The 26176-nt window shown below is 47.3% G+C and overlaps 1 protein-coding gene across 1 annotated transcript in view; it reads left to right on the plus strand.

Moving 5' to 3' along the window:
• The first annotated feature begins 4327 nt into the window (after positions 1–4327).
• The window catches only part of LOC119169751 (glutamate receptor ionotropic, kainate 2-like), a 62366-nt gene continuing 40517 nt past the window's right edge, over positions 4328–26176 (plus strand). The window contains exon 1 of the mRNA XM_075885509.1: positions 4328–4429. Coding sequence (XP_075741624.1) covers positions 4328–4429 — 102 coding nt within the window. The remainder of the gene's footprint in view (positions 4430–26176) is intronic.

Consider the following 26176-nt stretch of genomic DNA (forward strand, 5'->3'; position numbering starts at 1 on the left):
AAGTTTCCATATCTTTTCTTTCTTTGTCCGTCTTCTCACTGTCATCAGCCAAACGAATTCCCACCGATCTTGCTCTTTCGTGTATTGTCAACGGTGGCAATGTTAGCACGTCACAGGATATAACTTCTATCTCCAGCGCCTCAATCCTGACTGGCTTCGATGAGGGGTCTTTCCTCAGGCTGACTTCGACGACTTTTATGTTTAGTTCCATCCCTCCTCGTTCAAATCATCCTACGGTAATCCTTTCGGATCTTTTTACCTTGTACGCTAGTTTTTCTTGACAGTCTTTTGAGGATGAATGTCCTCTGGCTCCCATTGTCCAGCAGAATCCGTGCGTAGCATCCGCTGTCCTATCCCTCCGTCCACAAAAAGGATGTCTGCAGTAGTTTGCACTTGTGTTCACCAGACTGCTGTGTGTGCATGTTGCAGGACTTGCTGGTGTCTAACCAATCAGGTTTCGCGCTTTTACACACTTGCTCATCATCATCACCGCTTCTCTGCTGTGCAGACTTTCCTGGAGGCGTACGTGGTCGACACAGTGATGTCGCGTGCCTTCCTTTGCATGTTTTGCAGCGTATGTTAGCGCGGCATATCTCCGCCGTGTGGTGAGGTCTGGTGCATCTGAAGAATCTTCGCTCCCGTTGCAAGGCTTCTTTGTTCTGTTGCACAGTAATGCTTCTGCAACCTTCCGTGTAGCGTCCAGTCATCTAACAGAAGATGCATTTTTTAATCAAGGTGCTTTGAAGCGTGCGCCTCATACCGTGCGGTGACTGGGTCACGTCATATTTTCCCTCTCGAGTTTCTTCGCTGCTGCGTATATATATCTTTATAAACTCCATAATTTCTTTCAAACTGCTCGTGCTGTCTCTTGACGCTGAGTCCGATTCCGTAGTTACTGGTCTATTGTCACCTTTCTCTATCTCCTTCATCTGTATCTCAATCCTCATATCCACTGGTAGCACAGATAATACAACAGGAGCTACCACTGTGGCATAACTATCCATTTCCACTCCTAACGACTGCAATGCTCGTGTGTTCACTTGCAACTTTTGGAAGAGTTTCTTCAACCCATCTACATCTTTAGGACTCTTCACTGCTTCCACGTTTGCTAGCTCTCTAATGCAGGTCTCTCCTAAATGATCTTGTCGTCCGAATGTTTCTTTCAGAACAGCGACTGCATGCTTGTGATTCTGATCAGAAAACTGCAAACCTTCTATGAGGGACGCAGCCTCCCTGCTCAGAGACGCCAGAAGGTAATTAAATTTTTGATTCTTCGGCATGTTCACACTGTTATGCTCTGATGTCTCGAACTGATGCCAAAACCTTGGCCATGCTTTTTTTCCCATCAAACTTGATCATCTCAAGTCATGGCAACTTGACAAGGTCTTGTGTCTTCGAGATTTCGTTAGTATCGCACTGATCTCGCCTGTTCTGTGAATATTCTCGTAGTCAGTTACGTCGCTTGCTCTAACTCGTGTAATTGCTTCTCGATTTTCGTCGTTGCAGCGACGATCTTATCTCATAATGCAAAACTCTTTCAAATTCTGCCTCCGCGTTGTCTTCTTCAATGAACGGTTCAATCTGTCCGTGGACTTTTCTTAGGGTCTGTGACACGCTCTTTATCTGGCTTAGAAGCATCATAAGTTGCGCTTGATCGGCGTCTACTTCTATCTTCTTTTGAATTTCGCTCGTAAGTGTTGTCACATTTGCTCGAAGCGTCTTCCGCTTCTTCCATAGGACCTTTTTATTCATGCTTAAAACGTGTTGAAAGAGCTCTTGCCTGTTTATGTGTGTCGCCAACAGTCGTCGTTCGTGGTCCTTCCCTCGACGGTTCGTCCTTGAGCCAGACGCCGCTGCTTCATTCTTCAACCCGTTGTAGCGAATGGGGTTGAAGTCTTTGCGTCTGTCCTCAGATACCCTGGTCACGGCACCATGTTTCAGAAGGACCAGAGAGACCGCAGAACCGATACGTCTTCGGTTTATTGTTTACAGAACAAGAATAAAAAATATACAGAGCGTGCCCCTGGCCACTTCTTCTTCCGCGACTCCGAGCTCTATCTTCAATCTGTTTTCTACACTCGGTCATCGAAGCTAACTGAAGGCAAGCGAAGCCACTATAAACGGTCATTTGCTGAGAGCAAGGTGAATCTTTCAACAACTACGCTAAAATCACTTTGAAGCGGGCGTCTGAGAGCGCCGCCATGTTTACGTACACTACGTACACTTACACTACCACGGTAACCTTAAATCTGAAAAATACCACGCGTGCGGTAAGCGGTATGGGTAGCGTACGTATACCGAAATCGAAGTGCCTTCGCACTTCGATTCTGGTATCACGCTACGCTCGGTAACCCGGTAAACTATAACTCTATAAATGTTACACAGAACTACACCGTTGTTCTGTTGTCGCGCTTGTCAGACTGCGACCAGCCGTCAGGATTTCTTGGCATCGGCAGCAAGGCATATGTAAACTGGTGGCGTAACTTCCATAGAAGCCCATGAATCCAGTTGTCGGCGGCTTCTTGCCACCGTCGCCATCTACATGAGGAGGAGGCAACACACAGCAAAAAAAAAAATACAATATGACGTCCCTGCCGGAAGCAGTAGCGACGTCTTGCGTTTGCATTACATTGCGTGAAATTAAACTTTTTTCTTAATTGCTGACCTGTTGCGTGCCTTTATTATTACACAATTTTACTGCGCTTTGTGCCTCGTTAATTGCATGCGGGAGGAAAAAGAAACAAAAATAAACACGAATTGACAAAGCAATGTTGTTTTATTAGCCAATGGCATACTTGCAATATGGACAAGATCATGCTAGTTTGAAAACTCATGTTGCCCACTTCTTAAAAAGCACTGCAGTAAAACAGTAGCTTCGAAAATATAGCTTTGCGAGCCATAGCGTACAGCGTGACGTTGCTGAGCCTATCGCGTTCACAGTCACCTAAAGTGCCAGACAAATGGTGCGGTTTTTCGTGTGATGCGGCGTGCAGTGCGATGATGCGCCAGCTGGAATGGTGACGTTTCGTGACGTTTCATGACGTATCATCGCATCGCACCGCCGCGTGGACGGTGCGGCGAGCATCAAACCGCCCAGATATTTTCGTCGCCGCATCGCACCATGGAGGAAGGAGAAACTGAATATGTTTCCTTCCTGCATGCATCGCACCGCCGCATGGCCACAGCCAATCACAGCACGAGCAGACGAGTGGCGTCACACCGCCGGTGGCGCCATCTCGTCGCCACTTCCATCACTCGTAGTCCAGGCTAGTTCAGGCAACGTTGTTAGAACTTGGTTCTAGAAACGGTGAGTTCAGGCGAGTCGATGTAGTAGCGCGAGCCTGAATTCGTAGACATCGCTGATTCCGTTGGCGTGACAAACATCGAGTTCACTTCCCTGGTGAAGTGATAATATTCCGGATTGAATAAAGTGATGCTTGATGTCTGCTATTTCTTCACGACAACGCCTGTTTTGAAACCGTTAGCGAGGTTGGAGATCGTGAGCAGCAATGCAAGGTCATTTCGCAGGTGAACACGGCTACCGGCGTCTGTGCGCTGGCTGGCTTCGCTTCCAGCTCTGCTCTTCACATCAATGGCATCTAAGAAGTAATAGTGTAGTCTAACGTATTACATACGAGTGCAAAGCTTAATAGTGTTGTCAAAAACAAGCACTCGATGACGAGCTCACTTGTGAATGGCGTAGGCGACAGCCGGCACCCGCCATGCTAGGCCTACCTGTTGGAGTTGTGATATAATGAGCTGTCACCGCTGTTGCGACGCGTTTGTCATTCACGAAGGCGTTGTATTGATTATTTTTTATATGAAATGAAGCGTGGTTGTGCAAGGTTGCTTGTTTTAAGCTTCATTACAAGGATACAAATTTAGTCTTCCGACCATGCATGCCGAGGGGCCACATGGGGTGGAGCCTGCCGCCGATAGCTCCCTCATGTGTCCTGAAACGTCGTATGCGGCATGCCGCACCATGCGAGACCGCGCGCCGCATCGCGCGAAAAATCGCATGTCTGCAGAGACGGTGCGATTTTCTGTGCGATGCGGCGTGCGCTGCGACGATGCAGCAGCCGGAGTGGTGACCTGAAAATTTCTGACGCTCCGTGAACTATATTCGCATCGCACCGCCACACAGCTTGTGCGGCGAGGATCAAACTATAGTGTGTGAACAACTTTATTCGCTTCCTGCAGGTTACCAGGCTGGGTTCCCACCTTTAATCTGGTTGAGAGACCATGTCTCTCAGCAGCTTCTTTGGCCTGCTGAATGGCCCAGAGTTGATTATTTAGTCTTGAGCTATAGTGGCTAGAAAGGTTTTCCATGTGTCGTGAACGGGCGTCTTCCCAAGTGGTGGCAGAGAAACCGGATTCTATGCACCGCGACGTGCCGCTGTTTGTTGCTGGCGCGCTGGCGAGTGACGAGGTAGGTGGACGACAGGGTGCAGCTGGCGTCAATGAAACCGCGCCCCTGCCGCAAGACTGCTCACCGAAACACTTATTTTAACTGGAGATATTATCGCTAATTATCTTTACGCCAGAGATAGAAGAAAATAAAAATAATTTTTACTATTCATATGACCTTCTATACAGATGCACAAACTAGGAGTTCGACGTATTTTTGCCGTGCGCACACAATTTTAGTTATCTTTGGATTGCATCTACCTCACAATGAAGTTTCACCAGTGAACATGTAAATGCAAGACCAATAAATCACCAACGAAAAAAAGCACGCAACAGAGTACGCAACTTTTTTTAGAGGTGTCTGTACCAATTGTTAATTTGGTAAACATACCCACTTCATTGTGCTCTCTACGCACGCAAAAGAAGCTGCGACAAAGTTCCCTTGAAATCAGCGTGTCATTTGCTTAGGTTTGTGCAGGTGGAAGGGGGGGGGCAGCCACTCTCACTAAGACGGGGGGGGAGGGGGGTAGGGTGCCTAATCTCCCCCATACATTAGATTACTAAGGAGGGAGGCTTCCACGATGAACCTCCACCATCTTCTAAAGTGGATGTTTGAGCTGGCAAAGACTTAGAAGTTTCGTCAGGTCTTCCAATTTTGTTCAATATCCCTTTAAGATGGACCGGACATATAAGCTTACAGGCGCACACTTTTTTTTAGGCAAAATCGCGAAAAATAACCTGGGGGGCCCATGGCAGCAAGACCATGTGAATGATACGACGTACCTGGCTACGTGACCATTTATGGCTGTACGTAGTAGACGAAACTTTTGTTCGCATTCAAACTATGGTGTTATTAAACATGAAAATATATTACTCCATAACGATGTGCATATAGGCCTGAGTTAGTAATATGCGTCACAGTAGCACTGCTTGCGTTAGCGCGACGTGGTGATCTCATGCTCGTCAAAGTGTCTTGAGCAACTTTTCAGCGTGCTCATGCAACCCTACACGCTGTATCCAGGTCGCTAAGATTTTGAAGGGACATAGTTCTGCTACCTACACTTTATCTCAGAAATGACGTGCATTGCTATGCAGCATTGCTGTGAATTTGCGTATACAGTGCCGTTTTCTGTTACTTGGCTCGGCTTGTGTATCGAGAGAGTAACGAAGCCGGGACAAACCACCAGCTTCGAGGGGAGGCGCACAGAACTCGGTACAAATACATACAAGGTGCAATGCCACGTAGTTTTATTGTAACAGCTTTTTGTTCTCAAATATAGCTGAAAATATCAAAATAAAGCTTGTTAAGCACGGTTACCAGAACCCATGCGAAAGCAGAACGGCGACAAGTTTCACAAATCGTAGGAATGGCTGGTGGTATCGCTTTAGATTTTCAGCGTTGCTAGAGGAAAGCTATATGTATACATTTGTGCCTTTCAAACTGTGAAATACTGCTTCCAAAATAACGGCGTGTTTTAGGCTTAACTACTGCAGTTACAGACACTACAAAGATTGAGCTTTCTGTCACGCCCTAAAAGCAAAATGGGTGGAGAAAAATCATTTGGCAGTTCCTTTAACGTTTACTGACAGTGCACACAGTGCAGTGCACAGTGGCGTATATAATCGTAGAGGGGTCAGGGGGGTTGTAACCTACGTCGGCGAGGCAAGTGACTTTCAGCAAAGACTCAAGCAGTGAATCTAGGACCTAATAAAGAAGGCTTCATTGAAAGTGGTGGCCTAACACACAACACACTGAAGCAACTGGCCACAAAATACACTGCCAGAAGGCAAGCAGCAATAATATATATATATATATATATATATATATATATATATATATATATATATATATAGAGAGAGAGAGAGAGAGAGAGAGAGAAATGGGCCTCTTGGCTTTATCTTGAGTCTCTGAAAATCGAGAGTATGATGCACACGCTCTATCGCATTGATGGGAACTTACCTCACGTGTATGTATGTTGGTAAGTCATATTTAGAAGATTCATACCTATATTGCTCGCCCTTTCATTTCGTTGTGAACAAGGCTCCCATGATGGAGCTCAAACGCCTTGCTGTTAGGTTATATATTCGCGGTCGGTGCCCATTATAGCGCCACAGACTTAAAGTAATAATAATAGCGAAATGAATGTGATGGCCGCTTCATGTTCTGTCAAACCAGGGTAGGGGTAAAAGTGAAAACTGAGGCCAAGCTCATTTGCGTGCGCAGTGCCCCATGGCACGGAGCAGAAAAGTGCCATGTCATCGGTAACATTTACTGAACTTTCCTGGATCGCGTAGCCTCTAGGCATCCGCTAACATAAAGTGAGAGCAAAATAACGCTGTTCAAATGGAAAAGCGCCGTGAAATCGAGGGTATAAGAACGCATTGAACCGCCAGCTTTCCTTCACACTAGTGACATCATGTGACCTAACCGTACACGTTACAGCGATTGCAGTGCTCACATCACCACTAGTGTAGGGTGCCTCGATGTGCGCAGAGGAGTACATCGAGGCACCCTACACTGAGGGAAAGAGGAACAACGCCTACGTGTACATTAGCATACGCGCACCCTATGCCAAAATCAGCCGTACGGCTGAGTTTGGCATGGAGTGCCTGCCATGAACTCTTATACCATTATTTAAAGGCTTGTTCTTGGGCAGCTATTCGTGAACGATAATTGGCAGGACGATGAGCAACGACAATAATAATAGTGCAAGTAATAACTACCATTGAAATATTCCAGAGTGGTGAGGGTATCGTGTCAATGTTGTGTAATCGGGTATGGCTTGGGAATGCCTAATTGTTATTTAGTCTTTATTCTTATTATTTTTTGAATGAAGGAGAACCGAAGGCAATGAGTGCAAGATCTTTATTGCTTGGGGTCGTCGTAGTATTGGACGGAGAGGAGACGCTCTTGACTGGATTCCGAACGCTCGCTCCGCCGCTTTGTACACTTTTTTCTTTATTACTTACTTTTGCACACCATGCAATATCAATACCGGCATAAACAGTACATACAGAGGTAACGAACAAAATGGTTCTATAGTGACTAGAATTCTGTTATATGAATAGGTGCCTCAAGTTTTTTGAGCCACTCTGGAAATTGGTCTTGAATTTTACACTCTTCAATAAAATGCATGATCCTTTGGCAGAAGTATTCACGAATGGACAGTGTATTGATGTAAGGACGGTGGACTGCCATGTACATTTTCTAAACACTGCGAAGGCTGAGCAGCATAACAGAATTATAAGCTGCTTCATCGTCATCTTCATTAACTGGTAAAAACCTGAGCGCGTATATAGGCATCAATTGGTAAATCTTTTTTGATAGTTGCATTATATTTTTTTCTAGTTTCTTGCATACTGGGTATAATCTGTTTAAAATTTTTCAATGCTGGTCTTTACATTTCTTATGTTCAGGTAGTATTGCTTCCGCTAACTTCATTCTCGATTGTTATTGTGTTTATGTATAGCGTCAATGAGTTACATGTATTCTTTTTCTGATTGTTTACATGAAAAGCTTTTCAATATATATGTCATCTTTCGTCTGCCGATGTGCCGGGCCAAGTCCTCCAAGCCACTGTCTGGCTTTAACAGGCCTGTTATTTGGTTCGTACAACTCCAGACGACAATTAATATTATTATTATTATTATTATTATTATTATTAATAATAATAATATTATGCAGTATTGGATATCATGCCCATTTATGTTTACATATGATTGTAACTGCATAATTTCAATGTTATATAAATTAGGTAAAGCATATAAAATATTATGGTGTTTAGTCCAAGATCTTTGTCCCCTCAAGTGATGTTGTGGATTTATGCTACTGCACTGGCTTTGAGTATTTCACTTTTCTTAAATTCCCTTCTTCTCTCTCTCCCCTCTTTCGAAATGCCGTCTCCGCCACCGGCATCGAACCCGCGACCAGTCGGGTCAGCAGCGGAGCACCGAACCCACAACACCACCGAGGCGGGCCTCGAAGAGGTGATAAAATGGACTCTACGCAGAAGAATAGGTGGGTCAGAATAGCGAAGACCGCAATATCACGGACGTATTGGTACATTGTCGTGATTGCCGTCACAGATATTTAGAGAAAGGCTAAATATAACAATAAAAAATGCTCATATTACTCGGGCCATCAATAAAAAGCGACTGCTCAGTCGTTTTACAAATGTGCAAACATTGTTTTCACATTGACCGCGAAAGATTTTGGGAAAGATCAGATGGCTATTTATGCAATTTACTATTCGCATAAAAGGGGCGTTCAGGCGAGTATAAATGGGCGGGGACACCTAATTTTCTGCCGTAATCTGTGTTATGAGAAATATTCGCAGTCCACTCGCAATAACGCTGGTGAAATATTAGCGCGTCGGGACGTGCACTTAATTTTCATTTCAATATTACAATAACCGTACGAGTGGCCTCAGACAAGGGTCGGGTGACAACTACATTATCCGAGTTTTCTATAATAATTCCTCGAGGGAATCACGGCACGTTAATTGTGACAGGATGCGGCGTCGGCGAGACATCTTCACGAACCTTTGTTTCTCTTGTATATCCATTAAATATTTAAAATGTCAGTAATGTCTTTTTTTTTCTCTCTCTCTCCCTATTCGTACTTTAAATTTTCAATTACCTTATCCACGCAGAGTAGCAAGTCAGCGAATTTTATATGCCGGCTAAATTCTCTACATTTTAATAAAGAGTTCTTTCTCTCTCCCCTCTCTCAGTAATATATTTAGATTCTGCTTGAAGCTTTGAAGTCATCTTCAAGAGAAGCTACCTCAAAGGTCTTGCTCGGTGCCTTGAGTTTATTATTTAAAAGTGACAGAGTTTTTTCTTCTAACAGTAAAATAATGATGTCCGCTGACTTTACCAGTTCCTTTAGGCCGAGTATAGAGACGACGACGAAGTGTCTATTTCATAGAATGCTTGTACCCTTGTCTCAAATTTTCTATTTGTTTTACCGCAAATTCTGGGAGCTGCCGCTCCCTCCTTGCGAGAATGGATGAAGAAGCCTCTCAGGGTTTTCGAGGTGGACAACCACTACGTCTGGCAGCGGCTAGGAAACGTGGGACCACCTCAAGTGGCACAGACAGCGAGGCAATGGAGCTCTATTCCGACGGTTTTGAGTAATCGGATGACGACTACACAGTCGTCATGAGCCGTAATGCAAAAAGAAGACTGCTAAGAACATCGTCGACGACGAGTATATCCACCGTGCAGGCTACCGCGCAGCGTTGGCCACACACTATACTCTTCATGGCTAAGGACCCTTCAGCCAACCTACGGCGGCTTAACAGGCAAGTCCTCTCTGCATACCTCGAAGGACTCGCTCAAAACGAAATTAAAGACGTCAGGATCAACTCACGGAAGAATGTTCTGGTAGTTGATGTTCTACACCGTAGTGCGCTGCAAAGCCTACAGAACATCTCGGAAATCGACAGAGTCACAGTTAAATCAGTGATCCCCACTCACTGTAAGGGCAGTGTTGGCGTCATTTATGACGTAGACATTTCCATTCCCGCTGACGATTTCCCAATCTTGATAAAACCAACTACAGACGACATCCTCATCAAGCACATCACAAGACTTGGTCAGTCACGATGCCTGAAGATTGTTTTTGAGGGAGACAGTCTTCACCCACACGTCAAAGTTGGCCACGTTCGCCATCAGGTCCGTCCATACATACCGAAGCCCCTACAATGCTTCAGATGCTTCAAGATGGGACATGTCAAAGGAGTATGTACCAGCAATGTCGTGTGCCCGCGGTGTGCCGAACCTTATTCAGTAGACACCTGCCACGCAACTGCGTTCAAATGCTCCAACTGCCACGGCGCTCATAGAGCGTCGTCTAAAGATTGCACACGAGTGAGAAACGAACGCGCGGTGCTGAAACGCATGGTGCGCGACAATTCAACGCACAGGGAAGCCGCTGCTACTGTCAGGCGACGTCGGAATCACCACAGAAGATCATCACGCAACGTGGCATCTGCCGATAGAGACCCGTCATCTCAAGCAAGAAGAACTGGCCCCCCATCGTCAAGCTCTCTGAAGACGAATACACCGAAAACAGAATCAGGGTCAAGACTCCCACCTCGTGAAGAGTGGCCATCACTTCCACGAACACGGACTGTTTCAGAGGTGCATCGATCCCCGCCAACCTCGATGCCATCACGAACCACTGATGAAAAGACAACTGAGGATCGTCAGGTCATCAACATGTTGCAGACCCTTCTGAGCGCAATGCGCATGCTCCTAAGCAACATGAACACCGCATCAGCACAGAGCGCACTCCAAGTGCTGGACACTTTGAGTCCGGTGCTTGCAGCTCTAAGGTAAAACGATGGCCCGCAACATGTTATCCTTTTGAGAGGAGGTCAAGAACGCATCTGTCCTTCAGTGGAATGCCAGAGGACTTAGGACGCGTATATCCGAGTTCCGGCAATATGTATTCACGAACCAGTTCTCCATATTTGTGATTTGTGAACCGAACCTGTCAGCTCAGATGAGACTGTCTGTGTATGAGTTCTTTATGTCTTCTACCCACGGAGAGCGCAGCAAGGTCGTTGTGTTCATACGGCACGACTTGACATGTTCACCACCCTGTACCCCCTGACGAAGAAAACCAGTACGTTTGCCTAACAGTAAAAAACAAGAAGACCACATTCACCATCATCGGAGCCTACTTACATCCATCAAGTCGTCTAGACCGTGAGCGCTTGCGCGGAATTTTGAATTCAACTTTCCAGCCATGGGTGATAACTGGTGACTTCAATGCCCACCACTACTTATGGGGAAGCTCCAGGGTCAACACTAGAGGTAGACAGTTAGTGTCTTTCGCTTCTGAATGTGAACTTATCCTCGTGAATGACGTCAGCCCTACTTATCTGCGCGGATCGGCCTATAGCAGTTGCCTGGACCTCACTTTTGTCTCACGCTCGTTCACACGCAGAGTGCACTGGTTTTCGGATTTGGAAACAAGGGGTAGTGACCACATCCCAACATACCTGAAGATTGACGGCTTTTCAAGTCTCAAATCCTCCAGAGCCGTCCAGTGCACCGATTGGCAAAAATACAAGTTAATCATGGAAGACTACGTTGGCGCCTCACCTTTCAACCTAGAGGACGCAATAAAGAGTGCCCTACAGTCAACGACGCATTCGCTTCCGGTGAGCTCATCTCGCACTGATATGGACATTGATCTCGAGAAACTCCGAGCGATTCGTCGTCGTGCAGAACGACGTTATAGACGCACGAGGTCACTCGATGATCTGAGAGTGGCCAGACGCACACAAAAGAAAATACAGCGTCACATGAACAAGTTGGACAAGCAACGATGGGTATCTTATTGCGAGTGTTTGGATCCCAGAAAGCCTCTGTCACTAATCCGGCGAACTGTCCGGGGTCTTCGTACAACCAATACTCAGCGCTACCCATTAAAATCTCTGGCACTTCACTTACGCTGCGAAGAGATTGATGTCGCAGATTCTTTCTGTCGAAGGATTGCCTGCGGCTCAAATTCAACTGGGACAAAAACACCCGACTTTTCTGTACCCTCACGTGATCCCCGAATGAAGATTACGTTTTCGATGGACGAACTAAAGGCTGCGCTTGCTTTGTGTAGACGTTCTTCAGCGCCAGGACCTGACGGCATCACTTACCGCGCTCTGTGTCACCTAGGAGATCAAGCTTGGCAGGCACTCTTGCAGCTGTACAACGACTCCTGGCAAGCTGGAATGGTTCCACAGGAATGGAAGTCAAGTCGCCTGATTCCACTTCTCAAAGCCGGCAAGTCACCCTTGGACATTTCCTCTTACCTCCCGATTGCCCTCGCGAGCTGTGTGGGAAAAGTTATGGAAAGGATGATTTTAACTCGTCTGGAATGGTACTTAGAGTTCTACGAAATATATCCAGATGCCATGTCCGGGTTCCGACGAGGCCGCTCGTCAATTGACAATGTAGTTGACTTGGTGACATATGTAGAACACCAGAAGGCCTGCAAACGATTATCTGCTGCTCTGTTTCTTGACGTTAAAGGGGCATACGACAATGTCACCCACGAAGCCATTCTCAGCGCACTAGAAGGAGTGCGACTCGGTGGCAGGATATATACGTGGGTTCAGAGCTACCTACAGAATAGATCATTTCACGTGCAGACAGAAAATGGCCCGACACCCGAGTATTACTGCAGCCGAGGAGTCCCGCAAGGCGGAGTGCTAAGCCCGACGCTGTTCAACCTAACACTCATTGAACTAGTTGGCAAGCAACCAAGCAGTGTACGACTTTCCATATATGCTGATGACATCTGTGTGTGGACATCAGGTGTGACTCGACTTCAACTTCGCGCTCGACTTCAGAAGGCAACATCAGTGACATCGTACCACTTACGCAAACAAGGGCGCTTGAAATCGCAGGTGAGAAGTGTGCAGTCGTGGCTTTCACCAGAAAACCAATGTCCGCTTATGGCATATGAATTAACGGGCAGTTGGTGTCATGCAGCCGGAGTCACAGGTTCTTGGGAGTCGTAATCGACCGAAACCTGTCTTGGACACCCCACGTAAACTACGTGAAAAAGCGGCTGACTGCCATTTGTAACTTATTCAAGTTTTTGCTGGGAAAAGTTGGGGAATGTCTGTCGGGTGTTACAGCTGCACAATGTATTATTTACTGGATTCCTGCGGTATAGCCTACCTGTTATATCTAACACGTGCAAAACGAACCTGCGCACAATCCAAAATATTCAAGCCCAAGCGCTTAGGATATGCCTTGGTTTACCCCACTGCGCATCGACAGCTGAAACAATTGTCATTGCACAGGACTACTCGATCATGACGCACATCACCATTGAAACGATGCGTACGTACCTCAGGCAACATGCTAGGAATCCTTCCCACAACTTGGCAACCGTCGCTACTGAGAGGCCCCGCATGAAATTTAGTGCAATTGTCTGTGCTCATCGTGCTTCGTTTACGTCAGGTTTTACGCCTGCTGAGAAACAGGTGTATCCTCCATGGTGCCTGACACTTCCACAAGTACGTGTTTCAATTCCAGGAATACAGAAAAAATCAAATTTGCCTTCATCAGCCCTAAAACAATTGAGCTTGAGCCATCTGCACAAAATGTACAACAACAACGTGCACATATACACCGATGCTTCAACCACAGCGTCTGGTTCTGGTGGTGCGGTGGTGATCCCAGCTAGAGGAATCACTCTGCGAATCAAACCGTCACATGTCACTACGTCCACAGCGGCAGAACTTGCGGCTTTGCGTGGTGCCCTAGAGTACATCAAATTCCAAAGACCGAGTAAATGGGCTGTGTTTTCCGACTCAAAACCAGCCCTACAGAGCATGCGGTCAGTCCGTCGACGAAGTTGCCTTGAACAATTACCTTACGAAGTTGTCAAGCTTGTTGACCACGTCACAGAAACAGGCCACGAGGTCAAGTTTCAGTGGCTTCCTGGCCATTGTGGGATCAGTGGCAATGATTCCGCAGACAACGCGGCTCGCACATCCCACCAAGAAGAACACACCCTTCCGATTCCTTTGTCAAGGACTGATGCTGCAAAGCAACTTCGTCACCTGGCACGTAGTCTGAGTCTGCAGGAGTGGAACACCCCAAGCATAAGACATACGAGACTATACCAAATAAACCCTCGACTGGAACTTCGACCTCCATCCGGACTTCGTCGACGTGAAGCTTCACTTCTTTGTCGCCTTTGGTTGGGGGTTGCCTTCACAAAAGCATATAGAACCCTCATCGGATTGACCGACAATGCGGAATGCGACGTCTGCTGCACCAAAGAAGACATCGACCATCTGATATGCCATTGCCCTCGATTTGCCTCTGAAAGACAGAAGCTTTCGGACGCATTGCGACAATTGGACGATCGGCCACTCTCTGTGCAGATGCTACTTGAACACAGTCATCGCCTTTCGTCGGCTCAAAAAGCAGTCAAAGCTAGCTTGTGCTTTTTGAGGACTGCAGGCCTATGTGACCACGTCTAACTTTTGTGTAGTGCCACCACTGCATACGCGCCAGCCGATTGACTGACAATCCTCCTTTTTTTCTCTCTCTTTCTTTCTCTTCTCTTTCCTCTCTCTCTCTCATCTTTATGCCCCCTTCCTATTCTCCCAGCGTAGGGTAGCAAACCGGGCATGTGCCTGGTTAACCTCCCTGCCTTCCCTCTTGTTGTTTATCCCCCCCCCTTAGGCCGAGTAGACAATCGGAAACTACGAATTTGCCTAAAATAAGATGTTAAGAAATCTTAGCACTTGGTAATAACTAAGCAATCTGTAAGTTATCGTGCATAAAAAATGACAATGCTTGGTTCCATAAGTATAAGAAAATGAACTACGATGAACATTTTTTTACTGTTGGTCGAAATTTGTACGTAACTCCACAGCGATTTCTTTTTGAGTAATGCGCGTCATAAAAGCTCGAGTGGGACAGAGCATGCAAGTTATAATAATGTCTATGTTTTACGTGCCAAATCCATGATACGCTGTATTGGGGGTTTTGGGAATTTTGACCCCCTAGGTCTGTTTAATACTTACGTGAATCTCAGCAACCGAGCCTCCAGCATTTCGCCTTTATTGAAATGTGACCTCCGATGCCAGGATCAAACAGCCCAGTTGCACAACGACAACGATGTGGGCATAAATGGAGGTGCACTAGTGATGCAAGACATGGCTTGCTGCTTGGTTGACATGCTCCGTGCCATTGAAGCACCTCGTCAAACTGTGCACTAATGTTATGGCCACTGTGTTTTAGGGGGAAATCGAATTAAGAGAGAGTGACTTTGTGGGAATACAGCTTTTTGCCACCCATGCGTTCGATTCTCAGTTGAGCTGAAGATTTAAATAATTTGCATATTAAAGTAGTACCGATTGACCCCGCAGTGAAATTGGGGAATGGCTTGCACCGTAACTCAAGCATATAAGGCACACAAGTACCCTTAGCTGGCAACCGAGCAGATCATCACCGTCCCCACGTACGTGTGTCCTGACTTGATTCGTCTGGATTGTTGCTTCGTAAATTGCTGGCAGCGATGCTCGCAGACGACAAACCGTGTGAGGCTTACGTCTGAACACTTACCTTAGCTCCGTGTCGACCAGGGCGCGTGTTTGACAACCGTATGCTAGAGAACGCGCGAGAAAGAAGGGAGACGCCCATGTCGTCTGCTGCGGCACTAATTGGGAGCGGCTACCACAAACGTCATTCCCACGTTCAGTAAGAATTTTTGCTGGTTTTTTTCGCGGTTTCCGCGCCAGCAGCCTAGGCCACCGCGGACTCGCCGGTAATATGAGAGCAGCTGTGTGTGTGGTGTGTTTTGTGAATCAGATTGCTTTTGGGTTCTTTACTGATACCGTAAGTAAACAGTCTCGGACAAATCGCGTAGACGGACTGCCCATACGGCGTATTAGTTTGCCGCAGCTCGCTAGCATCAGGGAAAGTGTTTATGTATAAGAAGGAAATGAAGAGAAAAGTGAGCCCTGCAACTGTCTGCATGAGGGTGCAACCCCTCAGCAGTAGCTCACAAAGGATAGGGGTGAGGAGGGATTAAAAGGACAGGAATAAAGGTGTTGAGAGAGAGAAAAAGAGATGAGGTAAGCCAGAGAGCGACGACATATTGAGGATATAGGAGAGATAGGAAAGATGAAAACACGGTCACAGGAGTCCGAGGGCGGGGCACCACTTGCGAGAGCACTTGTCGGCGTCAGGAGATGGCGTATGGCAAGCCCAGTCGGCCAGAGCTACGCTGACGTCGGAGATCGTGAGGGCACAACCGATCGGCACGGAATCTAGCATCAGGGCCCACTTTTTCCTGTAGATCCCACAGCATGTTCGTCATGGCTCTTAAACGCATGTCAAGCTTTAATCCGGTCAGCTTATTACGTTGTTGCAGGTACGGCCGTATGTCACCGTTCACGTTTTGAGCAATTTCGAGGCTACTGACGGTTTTACGTACACAATCGATGCACATCGTTTGTAATTGCGAGTTTAAACAAGTGCTCATAAAACGCCCCAGTCTTTTGTTTTTACCTGCAGCGAGAGCGGTGCAAAAACGTGAAACAGTTGTTCGATCACTTTGTCCAGTTTTAAAATAAACTGCCTGTTTACTTGACATTGCAGTGTCGGTTCGTGATGCCCGCCGTAGTTTTGCGAGCTTTGTGCAGCAGCTATTCTCCAAAATACTGCACTTGTCCGACTTGCATGTGACCGTGGGTAATATATGAAGCAAAACGAGGGAGATATGGGGTAGTTGCAGTGCAAAACAAAAACCAGATTTGACAACATGTGCGTGGTTGCCGACTGTATCACTCTGATGGTACTGAGCAGCTTACTACCATGACGAATAGAAAAAAAAAGGTAGATCATAGGCAGATCATGCAAAAGAAATCTGAATGACGGTTAAGGGTGACTTTAGTTTTCAATATATTTCTGCAAGAGTATGTTTGTTTATGCCAGATGTTTTACATGCATCACCTCCAAGGCCTGAGGGTACCGCCGGAGGGAAATGAAAATTCAATGCACATAAATAAAGTAAGCATTAGTAATCTCTAACTGTACAGTGTTACCTATATGGTTGCGTGTTTCAGAGAGGATCAGGTGTTTTATTATAAGTAAGAAAGTACTAATGGACAAAGAAAGTAAAAATATTTTGAATAATGTCATCGGGTTGAATAATGTTATCAGCAATTTTTTTTCGTTGCCACCAACTCACTTTATTATTTCTACGCTTCCACATTAAGCCTTCGCGGTAAGTAACTCTTGCTGTCTTCATGCGGGTGGCTTCAGACAGGCAACATGCATATTAACAATAGGCTCCCAGCAGTTTTTCTGAACTATGGGACCTGCTAATGTCATTTTTTTGCAATATAGCTCTTGCACAACTGTTTCAATAAACTTGACATATATTGACTTGAACACGCCGAACTCAAGTGTAAACAGTGTTTTCAGAAGCAGAGTGAAGAAAGTTCACCTGCATTAGCTAACTGAACTGGGCTGGTAGGTATGTACATTACAAAATGTTGGATTTAGACAAGTCGTACCGATCTCTTTAAAACTCGCAAGTACATGCAAGTAATGGAAACTGCTCAAAACGTGAACGGCAGCGTATGGCCGTTACATGCAGCCGTTAGAATGGGGATTGAAACTACAACTATGGGGGATTAAAACTTAGGCATGAGCTAAACACACGCGTGGCGAAAAACGAGCTCCCCACGCTATGGAACCCCGCGGCCACGTACGTAAGCTTCGCTCCAACGCGTAAATCTTGTCTGTCTGCTACTCGTCGTAATGCCACGAGTGTGCAGATGCCACCAGTCCACGCAGTCAGCCCCGACACTGTTTACTTACTGCTTCAGTAGTTCGGAAACAACCCCAAAGCAGTCGGATCACTGGCGTATTGACACAACGCAGCGCCGCGATCGCCCGCCCCTTTCCCCGCGAGCACAGCGACGACGGCGAGGACAGACGTGGGCGTCAGGCATTGCAAGAAAATGATCTTTGCCGCGGTGGTAGCCAATGAGTGCCGTAGCAGACGACACGGGCGTCTCCCCTCTCTCTCGCGCATTCTCCAGCACACGGTTGTCAAACACGCAACCCGGGCTTCGACGCGTACCAGCAGGAGAGATTGAATTCTTCCGCCTTTTCGTGGCGTGGTAATAGGCTCGACCCTCGTTCAGCGAGAACACAAACGGTGCTTTATGGGAGTCTATTTGGGAGTTCTGCGCTTTCAAGATTGTGAGTCTCTGTTGCCAGGTAGCAGTGAAAATAAGGGGGTTCACTAGGCTTTATCAACTTGCTTAACGTCCGTTAAGTGAAGAAAAGATCGGCGAAGGAAATTGAGACAAAACATTGGCGTAGCCACGGGGTAACAGACCGTGCCCGTATATTTATTTATTTATTTAAAAACCTCGTTGTTTTCAAAATATAGATATTTTATATATTTATGCACGTAGAGTACATAGCTGCCATTTGGACGGCAATAAACCTCTGAAAAATGCAGTTCGCTTTCATCACTGTGATGTCCAGAAACAATTCTTTATGGTAGCGCAAGCGAACGACGGCTGGCCTGTACACGGCACCTGGCGAAAGGGGATATTATTATGGAAAGTGACTGCTCAGACAGGTCCCTAAACCGTTCACCCCTGCACGTGCCTTGGCTGCCAAAACCCGTGAGGTTTTGTGCACGGCTCCCTTCGCTGGTGAATCGCCCATGAGGCAGAAGTGTTCTTAAAAGAGTGATATAGTGACAAACCAGTTGTCGCCGTCGCGACGCCCCTCCCGACAGGATGGCGTGGGGGTGCGCGCTTTGTCACCGACAAACTTCAGACAGCCGACCGGCTTCCTGCTAGGATTTTTGGTTCTGCGGCAGTATTTTAAATCTGTACCTCAACTAAATGACTGATTGCTTCTGTGCTGATTTCCTGCAGCAAAAGGGCAGCAAAGTGTGAGAACGTAGATGTGGAGACATATATCTGAGAAAAAGTAAGTTGTTTCCTTCACTGAGGGAGCATCAAGACCCTAGGGGCTCATCCCACAAGGCGGTCTCAGATGAGACCGAGAGGAAAGGAAGCTAATTTGGTGCTCGAGAAGGAGTTGAGGAAGAGTGGAAGAGAGATCGTCTTTGGATCCGACTCTGATTCCGGGATTTAATATTACATCGAGAATTATGTGTCGTTGTGTGCAGTGTATTAAAAGTTTGGCAGGTAACACCTGCGTGAATCCATCCCAGTTCTTACTGCGTGGTCGGCTTTAGTGTCTGCCTCAGGAGTTGTTTGTTAATAATGTTACGAGTAACTTGTTTAATGATCTATTTACAGCGCACAGAACTCGACGAGCAAGATGGCGCCAGACCAGCATCAAACGAAAACTCACTTCGTCCTCCTCTTTCATGCAGCCGTGTTTAGCGGCTGTTATGTATCATAACCCCCGGCGGTAGAAGCACCCTCCCGGTGCTAAATTTACGCAGATGATGTCGAATGGGGGTAATAGGGCTTTAGCCGAGCCACGTGAACGGTGTCGCTCGGAGCTGACGATGACTTTGTTGGATCAGTTGGAACAATCTCGTACGTGACGTCTGTCACTTGGCGAACGATGCGGAATGGTCCAGTGTAGGGCGACAACAGTTTTTCAGACTGTCCCACACCCTGAGTAGGTGACCATAGGAGCACGAGAGAACCCGGAGCAAAGTGCACGTACCTAAGGTGAGAATTGTAGAGCTGTTGTTGGCGCGCCTGTGAAGCCTGTAGATGGTTACGGGTGACTTGGCGCGCGTGGTCGGTGCGGGCAATGGCTTCCCCAGCATATTTAGTGGCCGCAGCTAGTAAAGTGTCTAAGGGTAGAGTTGGGTCCCGGCCATATAGTAGATAGAAGGGCGAATAGCCGGCAGTGTTGTGACGAGATGGATTGTAGGCGAACCTCACATACGGCAAATGAATGTCCCAATCATGGTGGTCTGGCGCAACCTATTTGGCAAGCATATCGGTTAGGGTCCTGTTAAGGCGCTCCGTGAGGTCATTTGACTAAGGATGGTACGAAGTAGTAAATTTGTGCTTAGTATGGCAAGACCTCAGGATTTCATGAACGACAGCTGATAAGAACGTGCGGCCACGGTCAGTGAGAAGTCGACGGGGAGCACCGTGCATAATATTATGTCGTACAGCAAAAAGTCCGCAACGTCGGTAGCGCAGCTGGTCGGGAGTGCTCGTGTGATTGCGTACCTTGTCGCGTAGTCCGTGGCAATAGCAATCCATTTATTTCCGGCTGTGGAGAGTGGAAAAGGGCCCAACAGGTCGAGACCAACTTGAAAGAAAGGCTCGTTGGGAACGTAGATCGGCTGAAGGTAGCCGGCTGGGAGGGCAGACGGCGTTTTGCTACGCTGACAGCGCTCACAAGTGGCGACATAGCGTCGAACAGAGCGGGCAAGTCCAGGCAAAAAAAAAACCGACGCCGTACCCAATCATATGTGCGAGAAATGGCCAAATGGCCCGTCATGAGAGCGTCATGAAGTTGATGCAGGACAGTGGAACGCAGGTGCGCTGGAATGACAGGAAGTAAGTCTGATCCGAAGGAATCAAGGTTACGGCGATATAGGATTCCGTATTTCACCAAAAACATTCGTAGGGACGTGTCACGAGGCATTGACTCCAGTTTGTCAATGATGGCTCGTAAAGAAGCAACCCTACGTTGCTCTTTGCCAATGTTCAACAGCTGCGACACGGAAAAAGCGTCCGTGATAGCGTCAGTATCGGTTGATTCGTCAATAGGGTAGCGGGATAAACAATCCGCATCCTGATGTAATGGCCCTGTTTTGTACATTACAGAGAACGTGTACTCTTGAAGGCGTAGAGCCCAACGAGCAAGACGTCCCGTGGGGTCCTTCAGGGAGGCTAGCCAGCAGAGCGCGTGATGATCCGTGACAACACGGAATGAGCGCCCGTACAGGTATGGACAATACTTGGCGACTGCCCATACAAGGGCGAGGCACTCGCGCTCCGTGATGGAATAGTTGCGCTCGGCTGGAGATAGCAGTCGACTTGCGTAGGCTATAACACGGTTCTGTCCCCGTTGTTGCTGCAATAGCACAGCTCCTATGCCGTGTCCACTGGCGTCCGTGTGAACCTCGGTTGGGGCTAGTGGATCAAAGTGAGCCAAGATTGGTGGCGTGGTAAGCAGTGTCGTAAGTTGCGAAAACGATGACGCTTGGTCATGGGCCCAGATAAACGAGGCGTCTTTCTTCAAGAGGCCTGTGAGTGGGCGTGCAATGGTCGCAAAGTCTTTAACAAAGCGTCTGAAATATGAGCACAACCCCACAAAACTGCGGACATCCTTTGTGGTTTTCGGAACAGGAAAGTTTGTGACTGCGCGAATTTTCTCTGGGTCTGGACGCACGCCTTGGGCATCGATAAGGTGCCCGAGCATGGAAATTTGACGGCGAGCGAAGTGGCACTTGGAGGCGTTAAGCTGGAGTCTGGCCCGACGAAAAACGTCCAGATTAGCTGACAAATGATCAAGTTGCGAGTTGAATGTGGGCGAAAAGACAATAACATCATCAAGGTAACACAAGCAGGTAGACCATTTCAAACCTTGGAGCAATGAGTCCATCATTCTTTCAGATGCGGCTGGTGCATTGCAGAGACCAAAGGGCATCACCTTAAACTGATAAAGACCATCAGGAGTAATGAATGCGGTCTTCTCGCGAGCATTCTCGTCGACGGCTATCTGCCAGTACCCTGACCGAAGGTCAATAGTTGAAAAATAAGTGGCACCGTACAGGCAGTTGAGGGCGTCTTCGATGCTAGGTAAAGGATAAACGTCTTTTTTGGTATTTTTGTTAAGGTGACGGTAATCTACACGAAGGCGCCATGTTCCATTTTTCTTTTTAACAAGGATGACTGGAGAAGCCGAGGGGCTGCATGAAGGCTCGATAATGTTTTTCGCAAGAATTTTGCCGACTTCATGTTGTAATATTGCATGCTCCGACGCAGACACACGGTATAGGGGCGTCGGTGAATGGGAGTTGCACGGCCAGTATTTATGCGATGGGTGACAATGGTCGTTTGACCTAAAGAGTTGCTGGGAAAGTCGAAAATGCTACGATAGCCCTCAAGAACGTGGCAAAGCGCTGGAGCTTGCTCAGACGTGAGGTCCGATGACACCATTCGCTCGATGTCGGCGCCCCAAGAACGTGATGGAGGGGAACCACTGACTGAGCTGCAGCAATTGTCAACTCTGAAAGGCTCGACATGGTCATCTTGGAGAGCGGTAATTTTGGCCAGGAAGATACCTTGTGGCAGAACTTGGGTGGTGAGTGAAAAGTTGACCAGTGGAAGGAAGGTGCGGTTTCCCGTAATCGTCAGAATCTTATGCGGCACAGCAACCCCATGCGTAAGCATCACGGCAGGAATCGGGGCCACCATGTAATCACCATCAGGTAGTGGCGGCGTGAAGGATAAGTCGACATGTGTGACAGAGTTAGGAGGGAGGCGCGTGAAATCAATGCAGCAGAGGCTGGTTTGCGGTGGGCTGGTCGGGTCGGAAAAGAGGGGTAAATCGAGAGGGAGAGAGCCAGCTGAACAGTCTATGAGGGCAGAGTGCGTGGCTAGAAAACACATACCGAGAATGAGTTCATGAGGGCAATGTTCGATAACGGCGAAAAGAACGACAGTGCTTCTCTCCCCAATAGACACTCGCGCAAACCACATGCCAAGAATTGCGGCAGTTCCTCCATCGGGGACTCGTACGGCTCGGTAGAGGGCGGGCGTGACAACTTTTCTAAGTCGGCGGCGAACGTTAGCACTCATAATGGACACATGCGCGCCAGTATCTATCAATGCACTGACACGAACATTGTCGACAGTAACATCCAAAAGGTTCCGGTTCGTTGTTAACGTTAATCGAGGATTTCTTACGAAAGTCGTCAACACAGCTACACCTCCAGAAGCTGCACGGCCTAGTTTTCCGGTCGGAGGTGCTGCGAATAGGTCGGGGAGACAGCACGGCGTTGTGGGGGCGACCGGGACTGACGACGAGCAGGGGACGGTGACCGGTCGTAGCGAGGTCTGCTTCGAGGTGCTGCTGGAACGGAAAATGTGGTCGGCGGTGATGAAGAAAGTGATGGGGACGACTGGCGAACAGAAGTGGCGTGATACTGAGGTGCATAATGGCACGGTGGAGCCCAGCGGCTGCGGCAGTGACGAGCGATATGACCAACGCGTCGACAGTTAAAACATATGGGCCTATCATCAAGAGTACGCCATTCGGACTGATTGCGTTGTATGCGAGGAGAAGAAGGGGTAGGATAAGAAGGCTCAGCAGAGTATACGGTAGGAACAGGATGTAGGCCGACAATCGATAGCTCTTGACGAACAACCGCTTGTATTAAAGAGATCGTGGTCGGGGAAGGCGCCGGCGTCGGTAATGGCGTGGCTACCGGTTGTGCTGCCTCGTCCTCTCGACGAATGATGCGTGTAAGGTTGTCACATCAAGGGGCCTGGTGGAAGGCGTCGTCACACGAAGAAGTGGCCGCTGTGTTCGGAAGGTGCAGGATGCTTTGGGCCACGCGGTGGGCTTTAGCTTGTTCGAGACGTCGACATTCTTTAAGGATTGTGTTAATGCTCGAGACCTTGTTAAAAACCAGTAGGTTGAAAGCATCGTCAGCAATGCCTTTCAAGACATGGTTAACCTTTTCGTCTTCCGACATGCATTGGTCGGCCTTGGAACAAAGGGCCAAGACGTCAAGAATATAGGAGACGTACGATTCGGTAGAAGACTTGGCCCGTGTGGCAAGAGTCTTCTTTGCAGCGAGCTGACGACCAGATAAATCGCCAAACAGGTCACGTATCTTTTCTTTGAAGAGATTCCAGCTCGTTATGTCGGCTTCGTGGCTTTCAAACCATGTTCGGGGAGTGTCGTCCCGGTAGAAAAGCACGTTGGCGAGCATGAGCGTGGGATCCCAGCGATGAGTAGCACTGACGCGCTCGTACCGGTTCAGCCAAGTGTCAAGATCGATCGTACCATCACCGGAGAAAGTGCCGGGATCCCGGAGGTGCGGCAGTGTGACGTAGGTTGTGGCTTGGACTGATGGGGGCGGCGTAGAGGAAGTACCAGCAGTCGAAGCAGTCGAAAGGTCGCCGTAGGTGCGACCGCTGCGCGTCTCCATCGAGGTACGGAGGTCGTCCACCTCCACCAATAACGTTACGAGTAACTTGTTTAATGGTCTATTTACATCGCACAGAACTCGACGAGCAAGATGGCGCCAGACCAGCATCAAAGGAAAACTCACTTCGTCCTCCTCTTTCATGCAGCCGTGTGTAGCGGCTGTTATGTATCAGTAAGTTTCAGTGTGTGAATAAACTGATGTTTGCCAAGAACTGAGCAACCTGGCCCGCCCAGTTCTTCAACATGTCGTCGTGGTCATCCGAACCATCGGAATCACCACTATCGTCCAATTTCACCTCAGATGCTGAACTAAACAGTACAGGTTCTGCGTCGAAGGTAAGTAGCTGCACTTCGAACAGCCAATAGGCTGTTATAATGCATCACAAACGTTAAATATTGTCCGATTCCATCACTAACAAACCAATGCGAGAAATCATTTGAGCTATATAAATGTATTCCAAAGCAGAGTTGAGGTTCAGAATACTTTACCTTTAAAAATGTTTAGTAACGATAATTTCACCGTCTAAAGAAGATTATTGCTAGAAGCTACCAGCAATCTAGAATGTGTCTACCATATTTTTACTGCTTCACCAACTTTCTGTCAACTCTCTGACCAACCAGCCACTAACTTTGAACAGAATTGTGTTCACCGTAACGAACGACATATCAGCATTGTTCAGCAGATATCCTGAGTAACGTCTCTCAAAGGAAGACTGTCGGTGAGCAGCCTGTCAACCATCCAGCAATTTGTGTTTTAATACACTCTGTTATAAAATGGTTAGAATCAATCTATTTGGCAGAGTCCACATTGTCTTTAAATGGTTTTCTTGTGGGGTTTAGCGTCCCACAGTAACTCCGGACATCGTATGGAGGGTTCTGGATATCATACGCGGATGACGCATAGCGCACGTACGCGCCTCTATATGTTCCTCTTGGCTGGAACACCTATAAAAACGTCCTGGAGAAGCTGGGCCTGATGATACTGAACAATGGCGTTCCCACTTGAAGTGTTTGGCAAGATATAGACGCTGAGATGTCACATCTCAACAGTCCAAACTATCGCATAATACCTCAGGTGAAAAATGAAAAATGAAAAAAAAATACTGCAAGTTATCCAACACTTTTCGTCTAATCGAACAAGAAACATGCACTTCTAAGCACGAGATATCCTTTTAACAAACATAAATCATCCAATGAATCGTGCACAGAAAGCTCCCGCGTCTGACCATTAGTCGTAAGAAGATGACGCTTTGCATGGATGGATGGATGGATGGGTTGATATGGCTGTACTTTTTAGTTCAGGCGGCGGCTAACGCCACCTAGCCGTAATACTTTGTAAAAAAACTGGATTTATCTTTTTTTCATTTTAAATAATGAAGTTAAATACTGGCACTTTGCAGTGAAGATTTTAATTTTCACTCGTGCCTTGATTGTAGCCGCCAATCAGATAACCTCCTTCCATTCACTTCTACACGTTAAACATTATTATGCCCTCTCTGTTTCTAAACCCCAGTGCTTTGAAAAACTCTGCGCCGTCATACTTAACTACAGGGTGGAGCCCTTTACGGAACATCATGAAGTGTTCGGCAGTTTCCTCTTCCTCTCCACACGCACTGCATACCGTGTCTACCCCTTCGTATTTGGCCCGATAAGTCTTGGGTCGCAATACTCCCATCCTGCCCTCAAACAGAAGAGAACTACCCCGAGAATTATCATAGATCATTTCCTTTGCAATTTCCTGTCTAAAAGTTTGATAAATCTCTAGTGCCAACTTCTTAATCATGCCGATTCTCGACATATCAGTCTCTGTTTCCTTCACCTTCTTCTTAACCAGATCTTTTTGGTTTGGCCTCCTGCTGTTTTCTAAGTATATACCAGTCAATTTTCTGGCTCGCTTCCTCCATTTCGTATCGACATTTTTCATGTACAAGTAGCTGAATACCTTTTAGCCCAACGCTCCTCCCATTTTCTCTCAATCGCTTCTCAAATTTTTTCCTGCTACTAGTTTCCCTGCCCTCAAATGATGTCCATCTCATATCACCTTGTACTCCCTGATTTGGTGTATTCCCGTGAGCTCCTAAGGCAAGCCTAC

Source organism: Rhipicephalus microplus, chromosome 2 (genome assembly GCF_043290135.1).
Source record: "Rhipicephalus microplus isolate Deutch F79 chromosome 2, USDA_Rmic, whole genome shotgun sequence".
NCBI classification, from domain to species: domain Eukaryota; kingdom Metazoa; phylum Arthropoda; class Arachnida; order Ixodida; family Ixodidae; genus Rhipicephalus; species Rhipicephalus microplus.